Raw genomic sequence first — 13356 nt, 5'->3', positions numbered from 1 at the left:
GGTGCCTCTCAGAGCTTTGTGCTGATGCCTCAGGTTTTACCTTTTATATTTTTCAGATTATTTGGTGTGTGGGTCTGAGCTTCACATTCAGGGATGGTGAGCTGTGTGCACAGAGCAGGGAGACAAAACAATTCCTGCTCCAGCTGGGCACCAAGGACAAATGCCCCAAATCTCAGCCCAGGAGCACAAACCCCGTGGGCTGCAGAGAGAAAAACAAGCAGGGTGGGACTGCCTGGGCTGAAGCTGGAATGGGACAATGAACTGCAAGGGGCAAATGGAGCAGAACTGATCCCAGGGAGAGACCCCGGGAGCGCTCGTGCATTTTGGGGCCGTTTTGGTTCATCTTGAACCCTTGAGTGCATCCAGAGGGGCAGTGAGGGAACACAAACGCTGAGGGACCCGGTGCCACCTGGCTGTGCCACAATGGAGGGCACAGCAGGGAGGTCACTGTGCCCTGGCACGGGGAGGGCTCAGCTCCAGGGCTGTGCCAGCTCTGCCCCCTCGGCCTGGGCAGGACCTTGGCACACTGAGCAGGGCCAGAGGGGCAGCGGGGCTGGAGAGGGGCTGGGACACAAACGCTGAGGGAGCCCTGAGGGAGCTGGGGGTGCTCAGCCTGCAGGAAAGGAGACTCAGGGTGCCCCCAGCACTCCCACAGCCCCTGAAAGGTGCCTGTGCCCAGCTGCCCTTGGGCTCTGGCTCCAGCAGCACTGGCACAGCCAGAGCACACAGCCTGAGCTGGGCCAAGGGAAATCCAGCTGGGAGAGCAGGAAAATGTTGTCATTATAGTGTAAAAGTTCAATTGTCTTTACATTGCAAGGGTTCCATATTGCCAGAGTTTCATACCTCCTTGATGTTTCTTGTAGGCACCTCCTCTAGGTACTGATTCTTCCTTGTCCTCACAGTACACAACAAACTCCCATTCTCACCAATCCACTCCTTTATAACACTCTTCTGATTGGCCACAGCTGTGGCCTGTTAACATCAGGCCTGCTCCTGATCTTTAGTAATTGGTTCAGCTGCAGCTCTTTAGGGGATAAGATTCCATTCTACACCACCTTCATTTACCCATCCTGTGTCCCCCTACAGGAAAAAGCTTTTCCAGCAAGGGGGAGAAAGTTCTGCAATGGCTGCCTGGGGAGGGGGTGCAGTCGCCATCCCTGGGTGTGTTTGACCAGCCTGGAGGTGGCACTGGGTGCCAGGGGCTGGGCTGGGCTCCAGGGCCTTGAAGGGCTCTCCCAACCCAGAGATTCTGGGAATTTTGTGAATCTTCAGCACAGCCCTGGCTGGGCTCTTGTGCTGCCCAAGGTGCATCCATTGAGGCCTTTTAAAAAAATCCCTGCTTTATTCTGTAATTCTGTCCAGCCTCTGTTCTATCTCAGCCTTCTCAAGGCATCACTGCAGCCTCTTTGGGGGGGCCCATCCCCATTATCCTGCTGCTTTTCCATTCCCATCATCCCAGGAGAACTCTGCCAGTCATCTTGGGTGTGCTGAAGGGTCAGAGCAGCTGTTCCTGGGGTTTGGGTGTGTTCCCTTCCCTACCCAGCTCCCAGGTGGGTTTGTGATGGGAGCTGTGCACTCTCACTCTCACCTCACGCTGGAGGGGCAGGGGAAGCCCTGGGGTGCAGCTGTGACCTTCTCAATGTACCTGAAAATCTTCCCACTTTGCTCTGGGATGAAGCTGACGCTGATTTCAGCATCCTGAGGAACTTCTGGTATTAAAGGGAGTGGTGGTGGGAATGGCTATGCAATAATAATTTAATGTTTAATAGAATAATATTAATATATTAATATTTTAGCAGCCTTGCACCCCCCAGGTTTAACATTTTCAAGTATTTCAGTGGTCAGCTGTGTGTTGTTAATGCCCTGTAGTGTGAGCAGAGATGGCCATCAGAAATGTAATTTAACATTTAATGTTAAACACTCTTTTCCTGATCCTCTCTCAAATAAATTACATTTTCTCTTTTTAAACGCTTTCCCCCTAGAACAAATCCCTCCTCCTTGTAGAACTACAATTTTTAATTTTTTTTTTTCAACTCAAACATCATAAAGCTCCCATTTGGGAGCTCCCCAATTCCATCTTACAAGAATTCCATTGAATGATCTATAGCTCCACTTTTATTCCCTATTAGTATTTGCCTGATCGATGGGCAGCCTAATTGATTGTTCAGGTCAAATGTCTTTATTGGCTGCTGCCTGAATCCCTCCTCATTATGACATAAACCATCCTCTGCTCTGTTGGACTTCTTGTACTCATTTTTGTACAGCAGAACCATAAATTTCATTCTTTAGATGCTGTTGAACAAGATAATTAATGTTGTGTCCATTAGGATAATCCAAATAAAATGGGGGTTTCCTTTTTCACCCAGCTTTTTGCTAGAGATCTATTGAAAGGTTCATATTTCCCTCTGAATTTTAATTTGAAAATATTTTTCTATTTTAAGAATATAAAAATTGGGGTCTCACTGATAATTTAGAAGTTTCCCCCCACTTTTCCCTTTGTTTCTGTGTTCTCAGCATTTCCTGGGCCTGGCATGATGGATATCGATTCCTGCTGCTTTTCCAAAGATATTTCTAACTGGATTAGTTGGCCAAAACTCCCATAAAATTGATGAAGCTGCTTCATTCATTCATTCATTTATTCATTCCTAAAACCCTTTTGTGAGGCTGCTTCAGCATGAGCAGAATGGCAGGGAGTAGAACAGAAAAGTGGAATAATGATTTTGGATAATCTTTGCTGATAAATCCAACTCCTGCCCATGAGGTCACAGAGACCTTCCAGTGCCTGAAAATTAATTTTAATTTCTCTGGGCTTGATTTTCCTTTGCTGGGTTTTTATGGTCCTTTTTGGGGTTCAGTTTTCTGGGGTGTTTTGGGGTGGGATCCCATCCTGGAGCTCTGGGATTCCATGGAGGGGATCTGAGGCAGGAGTGAGGGAATTTTCTGGAAATTCAGATCATGGCACTGCTTCAGCTCAGTGTGGGTCAGGTTTTATTCCAGGCAGGATTAGGATTAAACTGGATTTTGGTGCTTTTGGAGAAGTCTTTCAGCCTTGTAGGGTTGGTGCCTCTCCCTCTGTTCATATTCTTGAAGAAGTTGCTTCCCTGATTTTTTAATTCTTAACCAGTTTTATTGCTTCATCTGACAGAATCTAACTGAAGGAAATATTCTTTCCAATCTGGATAATATAGGGCAAAATCTTTCTCTAGGAACTAGAAATAATAATATTTAGGGTGCTGTAAGAGCTTTGTTGTATAAAACACATCTGAAAATACTTGATTTTTTACACAAAAATATTTATTTATTCTATATGAATGAAAAGCTGCATTTTATGACTTTACTGTTTATGTCTCTGTGTCATCCCCATGGTTTTACTTTACAAAGCCAAATTTCTGAAGAAAATATTTAATTTAATGTACAGTCCATGTTGTTTAGTGGAAAAAAATGTTTAATAAGAAAGTTTTTTAAAGGCTAAAATTTCAAAGATGGTTAAACCACAAGAAAGCAACTCCAACTTCTGTGAGGGAAAAAAAGCAAATAAACAATGGAGGGCACTGTATTATGCAGTTGTTTCTGTAATTGGGGATAAGTTGTGTTCTGTTAACATTTCATTGAATTTTCTTTTAATTGCAGTTAGTGATGAAGAGCTGAAGAAAAGAATTGCTGAGGAACTGGCACTGGAACGAGCCAGGAGAGACTCTGAAGCTCAGAAGAGAAGGTTGGTTCATTAATAATAACAATATTTCAAACCAACTCAGCCTTAATGCTTTTATTTGATTTATCTGCTTACTGGAATAACTGAATTTTGTGCACAAACTGCCTGGGAGAGCTCTGGGGGCTGCAGCAGGTTTGGGTATTAAATCCATGTTCAACAAGAAATGAGCTGGAATTCCCTTGTAAGAGCTGATCCAAACTGGTGCTCTAAATCCCTTCTGACCTCTTGAGCTTGAATTTTTGCTGCTTTTTAAGCTCAATTTTGTGATTTCTCTGGAGCCCAAATAATCATTTTGTGCTGCACAGGGATGGGGTCCCTGTGATCCCAGGGGCTGAGCAAAAATACCTTGAAATGGGAATTCTGGAGTTTGCTGGGAATTCTGGAATTCCCAGGATGTTTTGAATATGTAAAATACTGTATTAAACCAGTTCACACCAGTAAAACCACTTTTGGTTCCTTTCTGTATATTGAAATACTCCTTTTTAGAAATATTTCATTTTTTATTCTCAGAGATTGATTCTGAAAGCCTGATCAAGAGCCATGATCAGCAATTAAAAATTCCTCTTTAAATTTAGAAATTTTGGTATCTGCTGAACTTCTGTGTTTATTTCTCCTTGCAGTGATTGTTGTAAATAGACAACACAAACACACTGAGGATAAATACAAATATTCCACTCTGTCCTCCACTGAGAATGGGCAGAAAGGCTCATTATGATGGATTAAAAAAAATTAGGCTGTAATTAGTACTACTTCAACTGTCTGCATAGATCTCAGTTGTTTCCTACCCAGCATTCTGGTATTTAATTGAGTTAGGTTGATGGAGTATATAATTAGATAGGACTGTATTAATGTCCCAGGGAAAAAAAGAAATCAGGCTTTTCTCTTTTTTTTTTTTGCATCAGCAATAAAGGAAATCAATAAATTCCAGTGAAATTCCCCCTCTCCTCAACTGGGCTTTGGCAGGAAAAACTTGGGTTATTTTTGAGCTTTTTAAATGCTGAAGACTTCAGCTAAATGGGATGAAAATCTGGAAATATTTGGTTTGCAAATTCAGCATTTTCAGTACCTTCCAGAATTCTCCTTGCAGGGTTGTGCCTTGGTCTGTCAAAGGGAGGGAGCAGATTGGGTAAAATATCAAAGTAAATTAATGATGATAATGATAAAGAAAGGAAAAACATCACAATTTGTTAACAGCTGCACTTCTTTTCCAATTTTTATTTATTTAATTAATGTTTTTGGTTGTTTTATTATTTTTACACCGTATATTTTTATTATTATAATTTTTACTCAGTATTACTTTTCATTACAATGTTTTATTATAATTTTTTGCACCAATTATAAAAATCTGGTTTTAACAGAGCAGAGAGTTTTTTTTTGTCTTTTATGGAACAACTGTAAAAGATGCAGATCTTTTTCCATAAGTAAAACTTAAAGTCTTTATGGGCTGAATTCTGGTGGAGGTTTGTGTGTTAAAAACATTCAAGAAACTCATTCAGGTAAATTCTTTTGTCTTCCATGTGCAGAATGGAAGAAACATGGAAATAGAAACATGGAATTTAAGCTGTAATAATTTGTGATATAAATACAAATAAATTGATGCTGTTTTGGAAAACAGAACAAAACCCTCAGCTCTACATTTAAAATTCGTGACCCTGCACTTGTGATTTATTAACAATTTCATTTCAACCTGCTGATTTTTAAGACAAATCCTGTTGGGATTCGATAAAAATTAAACTTTTTGCCTCCACATTCATCTCATGGATTGTTTTACCATGGATGGTATATTTTACATATTTATATTCTCACTTCTTTCTCTAAACCACAATTTTTCCCCAATATTTCAATGAAATAACATTTCAGCATAAAAATATCTGAAACTTTGGGCTGTTTCTGATTCCAACTGCCTAAAGCTGATTTTGTGCTGTTCTGTGAGCAGGGCATGAGCACATTTGGGTTTGATTGCAAAATTTCTTTTCCTCATTTCAGGCTGTGAAGGGAAGAAATCTTAATTTGAACTTGTAGCTAAATTATTTATTCACACATCCACACACAGTACAGATGGGCTGCTATATAAAGTTAAAATCTGGGCTTATTTTGGGGATTAGAGCTGAAGAATGACTCTTAAATTGTATTTTAATGCCATCAACTCTCTAACAATATATCAATTACAGCTTCTATTTAACAGGACTTGGAATAATTAATTAAACAGTGATTTAGACCCACCTTAGAATGTATTTCCAAAATTCTGCATTGATTCCACTTTACTCTTCCTTTTACTCAACCCAACTGTTGTTCCTCACTTGATTTTTGAACATTTTGAAATGTTTCATCTGAAAAGCATTTTCAATTTTGGAAAGTTCATGTAGAAAATTGCTGATCATTGATTTACAATTAATTTACAATTTTGTAGAGTTTGTAACAGTAACTGTGAGAATTTAATGTGGCAGAGCTGCAGTCTTAGGGTGACACTCAAGGGAACATAAAAATGAGAGGATGGACACAAAAACTTGAGCTTGACAATGGTGACAGGTAATAAATGATAATTAAGAGAAGAATTCTGAATTATACATAAGAGAAATCCACACAACTCAATGGACCGGTGGGTGATAATTTCAATTTTGCCTTTTCTCTGCTTATTCTAGACAAGCTCAGCAAATGTTTAGCATTTTTTTTTCTAATTTCCCAGAAAATGAGGAAATTTTTAATGCCATGGCTTTGAGAACAGGCATTGGGGAAATAAATAAATAAATAAATTTTTCTCCCATCAGAGAGCAGAATTTATCCACTCCATCCATGAACTTTGTTCATTTGTTGGGCTCCACGATCCTGATGGTGCTCAGTAAATCTGTTTTTCAAGTTTGCTTTAAATGAAGAGTGCAGGCCCAGTAAAAAGTATTTTGAGGCAGCAAAAAGAACAACTTTAACCATCAGCATAATGATAAAATTTTAGATACTGCTGCAGTCTTAGGGTGACACTCAAGAGAACACAAAAATGAGAGGATGGACACAAAAACTTGAGCTTGACAATGGTGACAGGTAATAAATGATAATTAAGAGAAGAATTCTGAATTATACATAAGAGAAATCCACACAACTCAATGGACCGGTGGGTGATAATTTCAATTTTGCCTTTTCTCTGCTTGTTCTAGACAAGCTCAGCAAATGTTTAGCATTTTTTTCTAATTTCCCAAGAAAATGAGGAAATTTTTAATGCCATGGCTTTGAGAACAGGCACTGAGGAAATAAATAAATAAATAAATTTCTTTCTCCCATCAGAGAGCAGAATTTATCCACTCCATCCATGAACTTTGTTCATTTGTTGGGCTCCACGATACTGATGGTGCTCAGTAAATCTGTTTTTCAAGTTTGCTGTAAATGAAAAGTGCAGGCAAAGTAAAAAGTATTTTGAGGCAGCAAAAAGAACAACTTCAATCATCAGCATAATGATAAAATTTTAGATACTGCTGCAGTCTTAGGGTGACACTCAAGGGAACATAAAAATGAGAGGATGGACACAAAAACTTGACAATGGTGACAGGTAATAAATGATAATTAAGAGAAGAATTCTGAATTACGAATAAGAGAAATCCACACAGCTCAATGGACCGGTGGGTGATAATTTCAATTTTGCTTTCAAAAATTTCTGTTTTGCCTTTTCTCTGCTTGTTCTAGACAAGCTCAGCAAATGTTTAGCATTTTTTTCTAATTTCCCAAGAAAATGAGGAAATTTTTAATGCCATGGCTTTGAGAACAGGCATTGGGGAAATAAATAAATAAATTTCTCCCATCAGAGAGCAGAATTTATCCACTCCATCCATGAACTTTGTTCATTTGTTGGGCTCCATGATACTGATGGTGCTCAGTAAATCTGTTTTTCAAATTTACTTTAAATGAAGAGTGCAGGCAAAATAAAAAGTATTTTGAGGCAGCAAAAAGAACAACTTCTATCATCAGCATAATGATAAAATTTTAGATACTGCTGCAGTCTTAGGGTGACACTCAAGGGAACATAAAAATGAGAGGATGGACACAAAAACTTGAACTTGACAATGGTGACAGGTAATAAATGATAATTAAGAGAATAATTCTGAATTATGAATAAGAGAAATCCACACAGCTCAATGGACCGGTGGGTGATAATTTCAATTTTGCTTTTTCTCTGCTTATTCTAGACAAGCTCAGCAAATGTTTAGCATTTTTTTTCTAATTTCCCAGAAAATGAGGAAATTTTTAATGCCATGGCTTTGAGAACAGGCATTGGGGAAATAAATAAATAAATTTCTCCCATCAGAGAGCAGAATTTATCCACTCCATCCATGAACTTTGTTCATTTGTTGGGCTCCATGATCCTGATGGTGCTCAGTAAATCTGTTTTTCAAGTTTGCTGTAAATGAAAAGTGCAGGCCAAGTAAAAAGTATTTTGAGGCAGCAAAAAGAACAACTTCAATCATCAGCATAATGATAAAATTTTAGATACTGCCAAGCTCATCAGAGTGCTGGATTCCTGCACTAAAATATCCAAACCACTGCTTCAGAGGCGAGTGATGGATGTGATTTCCCATGGAAATTGAACCTTCCTGAATGATGACTTGCCTTTTTTTCCACCCCTGAAAATCAGAGAAATTTCAGACTTTTTATTTTGCTAATCATTCCGCTCAGGCTAATTATATTTGGGCGGGGTTCAGTTTCTTGCTTGGTGAGTGTTTCCCAGCTTCCACTTTTTAAATGTGATTTGGCACAGGGCAAATATTAATTATCTGTAGAGTGAGGTGTTTTTGCAAGCTGCTGTGCATGGCAGTGCCCTCAGTAGTGCAGGAAGTGTATTTTGTTCCAGTCTTCAATAAATTCATCCCTGGAATTGTGTTGGTGTGCCAGAAATCTGTCCCTGTGCACTTTAGTTGGGACTGTCCTGTGATGTGCTCTCATTCCAGGCTTGTTTCTTAGAGGAAAACTCCTGCTGGAAGGAGGAATTTTAAGGCAGGAAAAGGCTTAAAAATAAACTTTGGTTTGTTTTGGTGGCCCTGCAGTAATTGTGCTGCCAGCTTTGCTCTAGAGGTGTTTAAGGTGTGAGAGAGGAGGGGAGGAGATGGATCCAGGGAGAGCTCAGAGCTCCTTCAGGGCCTGCAGGGGCTCCAGGAGAGCTGCAGAGGGACTGGGGACAAGGCCTGCAGGGACAGCACCCAGGGAATGGCTCCCACTGCCAGAGGGCAGCCATGGGTGGCATCTTGGCAATGAGCAATTCCTGCCTGGGCTGGCATTGCCAGAGCAGCTGGGGCTGCCCCTGATCCCTGCAGTGCCCAAGGCCAGGCTGGAGCAGCCTGGGATGGTGGGCTTGGAATGGGATGGGCTTGAAGGGCCCTTCCCACCCAAACCATTCTGGCATTTGGGACACTCAGAATCCATCCCCAGGGGTTTTTATGGAAGTTGGGGATGGCAAAGGGAAGGGAGACCCTTCCTGGAGTGCTGAGATTGCCAGTGAAGCCCCCAGAGCCCAAAATTCCTTCCTGGAGAGGAGTCGGGGTGGGGATGGATCCAATGCCAGGCTGGGAGAGCTGGGAATGGAGGGAATTCCCTGGAGAGGGAGCCTGGGCTGGGATTTTGGGAAGGGATTCCCAGAGCAGCTGGGGCTGCCCCTGATCCCTGCAATGGCCAAGGTTGGACACTGGGGCTGGAGCAGCCTGGGATGGTGGGAGCTGTCCCTGCCATGGATGGGGTGGCACTGGAGGGGCTTTGAGCTCCTTCCCACCCAAACCATTCCAGGATTATCTGGTGGCTTTTGATAACTGAGTTTTTTGTGTGTGTCTGCCATCTCATCACCTGTGACCAGGTGGTCAAACTTGGGTAACTTTTCTCTTGAAAAATCCTTTCTTTGAGTAATGCAGATGAGAGGTCATAGAATTTTCTGTCCTGCTTTGAGCAGACAGGTGTCTGCTAAGGAAGGCAGGAGCCTCCCTTGAAATGGAAAATGTAAACCCCCTCCCTTATAATTTTGAAATTAAGGGGCTCTCAGGCAACGATATGTGTTGGGAATTTAGCTGCTAGAAAATGGAAAAGTACAAAACCATGGCTAATTCCAAGTCCTGCACCTGTGTTGATAGCATGTCCTTGAGGCTTAGCTGTAGTATAATAACAAACAGTGAAAGAGACATGAGAAAAGAGAGATGTAACCCCTAAGGAATGAGGAAGAGTTGATGGTATAGTTTAACCAATAGATTGCTTGGCTTACAGAATATTCATAAGCCTATTGCTCACTGTATAAGTGTCTGATGCTCTCTTCAATAAATGGAATTTGCTTATCACTCATATTGAGTGTCTGAGTCTCCCCTCACCGACAAATGGCTCGACCCCGGCAAAGGCCTTCATTCTCGGTGACAGATATGGGAGCAGGAATAACAGTTCTTTACTCAGAAAATTAAAATACAAATGCAATAGTACCAAAAAATTCCAAAAACCACAGCCAGAGTGAGAGCAGTCCCTGCCCCCTGTGTGTCAGGGGGGTGTCCCAGCCCCATCCCATGGGGGCTCAGCCCTCCTGCAGTGCCAGCTGTGGCTCTGCTGCAGCAGGGATCCTGCACAAGGGGGGAGTTTTCCTCTGCAGCTCCAGGGCTGCTGCAGATGGGCCTGGGCTCCCTCTGGCCATGCAGGGCAGCAGAAAGCTGCTCCTCTGGCAATGCAGGGGGCAAAGGCTGCTGTGCTGGGCCAGGCTCAGATTGGATCCAGGTAGGAATGCTTGGCTCCTCCCCTGGGCGGAGCATCTCCCCATGGGATGCTGGGATTGGATCAGCCCTGCAGGGACACTCAGTGGCCATGGACAGCAGAGATCTCCTGGAGGGAGGGTTGGCTGTGGGAGAGATAAAGAAAAAACTGCCCCATGGACAGAGAGAACTGCCCCAGCTCTGACAGATGGCAAATAGAACACACACCTCCATTTCCAACCTAAGACATGACAAATCTGCAGTTTACTCCAAGCTGTGGGACACCACCAACACCACCATGGTCACCTTGAGGGCATCACCTCAAATTCTAGTTGTCCACCCAAGAATGTGTGGAGCCCTGGAGGCACCATGCGTGGATTGAAAAGCACCTCTCAGTGGAGCCAGACTTCACTTGCTCTGTATAATTTTGTTCTGAAACACAAAATCAGGGAATTATAGAAAGGTGTGAAGTGGAAGGGGCATTAAAGATCATCTTCTTCCAAACCCATGGGCAGGGACACCTCCCACTAAACCAGGTTTTATGCCCCATGGACAGACAGAACTGCCCCACCTCTGGCAGATGGGGATAAAATACAAACCCCCAGCCACATCTTTCATCCTGAGACATTCCCTGGGAATGAATTGTTGGATTCTGTTCTCTGTGGCTCACTGCGCTCCAGAGGATGTGACGTTTTATCTGTCACCAGCTGCACAACTGATTGCAGCCTCTATTTGTGCCATCCTCATCTGTTTGGAGGAATCTTTTTAAATTATAAATCAGCTTTGACTCCGCCCTGGTGCACAGAGCTGCTCTGTGATGAGTTATTAAAGTTGTAACCATGAGATTTTTGATTTGTTTTGTTGTTGTGCTTCGAGGAGGGTCTGGAGATAACTGCTCATCACTGGGGTTTCATTGATGCTCTCAGTGCTTCCCCCAATGTTTTTTTTTGTCATGTCTCAGCAGCACATTGCATAAATGATGAGCTCTTAGTAAACCTGGAGTAAAGAGTTGGTGCAGAACAAATTCACCAGCGAAATGTAAAGGGAGAGAAGAATGAAGAAGAGTATTGGACAAGAAGCCTTTGGGAAACTGCAAACCAAAATTGTTATATTAAAATCAATACTGGGCCTTGACCTTTCTGTGCTAGTGGATACTCTAAAACTTCCTATTGATTTCTGCTGTAATGACATGTTTATTCCAGTTTCCTGGCACAGGTGTGGAGAACAAGGGGGAAAAATAAAATTATGGATTTCTTTACAATGTTCATTTTATATTTCAGTGAGTTAAAGATATGAGGAGCATCTTAATGTACCTTTAGTTCATATGGGGAGCTAATTAATTGTGGTGAAAATTTCTTCCAAGCATTCTTTTCCTCCTAAATGATTATTTTTTTTTCCCAAATAATCAGCTATGCTGATTTGGGAAACCTGCTTTTTCCTGTAGGATTGTCCTCAGGGGGAGCAAAAAGCTCTTTTTTAGGTAATAGTTATTTTGTCTTCTGCCACAGGGACCTGTTGGTATTGTTTGGATTAAGTGGGAAAAGAGTCTGGAAAACTCCATCTTCAGGCAGAGAAAAAGCTGGGAATGCTCCAAAGCAGTAAAAGTGATGATAATTGTTTTGACTTGGGATAGCTGAAAAATGAGAGTTTAATATCTCCTGGCAAGAGAAGCTGCTCTGGTGTGATAAAACCAGAGATCCCAACTGGTAATCACATGGAGGAATGCAAGGGGGTTTTTATTTTATAACACTGATTTTATAAAAATTTAAAATAAACCCTTTTTCCTTGTGTTGGAGTTCTGGCTGCTGAGAATTGGAGATTTCTGTGCTGCAGGCACTGACCCCCAGAGAACCCTGCACTGACCCGAGGCCTGGAGAAGCTTCCAGAATGGAATGAGGAAACTGGGACTGTGGGTGTGCAGTTTGAACAGGAGTGTGTGAGATCACAGGGTGGGAAACTCAGAGTTTAAGGGTTTAGAATACAGTGATAGGTACAACACAAGGTAGAGGTTTTAGGGCAGTGCTGGTTCTTCTTCTTCACCTTCTCCTCCATGGGTTTGGGTGGTTTTGTGTCACTGGATAAAAAAGTCCCCATTGCAGCCATGGGTGGTTGGTTATTGGGTAAAAAGTAAAAATAATTCAGGTTTCATTTCTTAATTGGACAGTTTATCCTACAAAGGCCTTGTAGAGAGAGAGCTGGGGCTCCATTTTTAGTTTGTTATTGAAGTGCTGCAGAACTCAGGGTTTGTGAGACTGTGACAGAGAACCATTGATAAACATCTGAGTCCCAACAAGAAATACCATCTCACACATTTAACCCCAACCTTGGCAAAAAGAAGATGAACTCACCAACCTGCTGTCCCTCAGTTCCTAATTATCCCAAAGGCAATCAGCAATTAACTCCTTGGAACCCTGGGTGCTGAGAATCTGAGATTTCTGTGCTGCAGGCACTGACCCCCAGAGAACCCTGCACTGAGCTGAGGCCTGGAGAAGCTTCCAGAATGGAATGATGGAACTGGGACTGTGGGTGTGCAGTTTGAACAGGAGTGTGTGAGATCACAGGGTGGGAAACTCAGAGTTTAAGGGTTTAGAATACAGAATAGATATAAAACAAGATGGAGGTTTTGGGGCAGTGCTGCTCCTTCTCCTTCTCCTCCATGGGTTTGGGTGGTATTTTCTAATTAGACAGAAAAATCCTCATTGCAGGCTTCCAGTGAATAGTTATTGAATTAAAAGTGAAAATAATGTGTCATTTATTAATTAAATTATTTAACGTTAAAAGACCCTATAACAAAAGATTATTTATTATTTTGTACCTTACTAGTGAAGAACTGCAGAACTCAATACCTATAAAATTATAACATAAATAAGAAATCATAAACACCTAAATCTAAACACAAACTAAGCTCTCAAATACCTTAAATGCCAACCTCAACAAAAGAAAAAAAAC

At 41.8% G+C, this 13356-nt stretch overlaps 1 protein-coding gene across 2 annotated transcripts in view; it reads left to right on the top strand.

Annotated features, from left to right (window-relative positions):
* Positions 1 to 13356, top strand: part of CHCHD3 (coiled-coil-helix-coiled-coil-helix domain containing 3) — a 177771-nt gene that overhangs the window by 24917 nt on the left and 139498 nt on the right. For both annotated transcript variants that reach the window (XM_064703094.1, XM_064703093.1), the window contains exon 3: positions 3631 to 3715. In XM_064703094.1, the coding sequence (XP_064559164.1) occupies positions 3631 to 3715 (85 nt within the window). The remainder of the gene's footprint in view (positions 1 to 3630; positions 3716 to 13356) is intronic.

This window comes from Zonotrichia leucophrys, chromosome 1A, assembly GCF_028769735.1.
Source record: "Zonotrichia leucophrys gambelii isolate GWCS_2022_RI chromosome 1A, RI_Zleu_2.0, whole genome shotgun sequence".
Classification (NCBI taxonomy): domain Eukaryota; kingdom Metazoa; phylum Chordata; class Aves; order Passeriformes; family Passerellidae; genus Zonotrichia; species Zonotrichia leucophrys.
The sequence above is the reverse complement of the archived record's forward strand: the minus strand, read 5'-3'. Positions and strand labels throughout refer to the sequence as shown.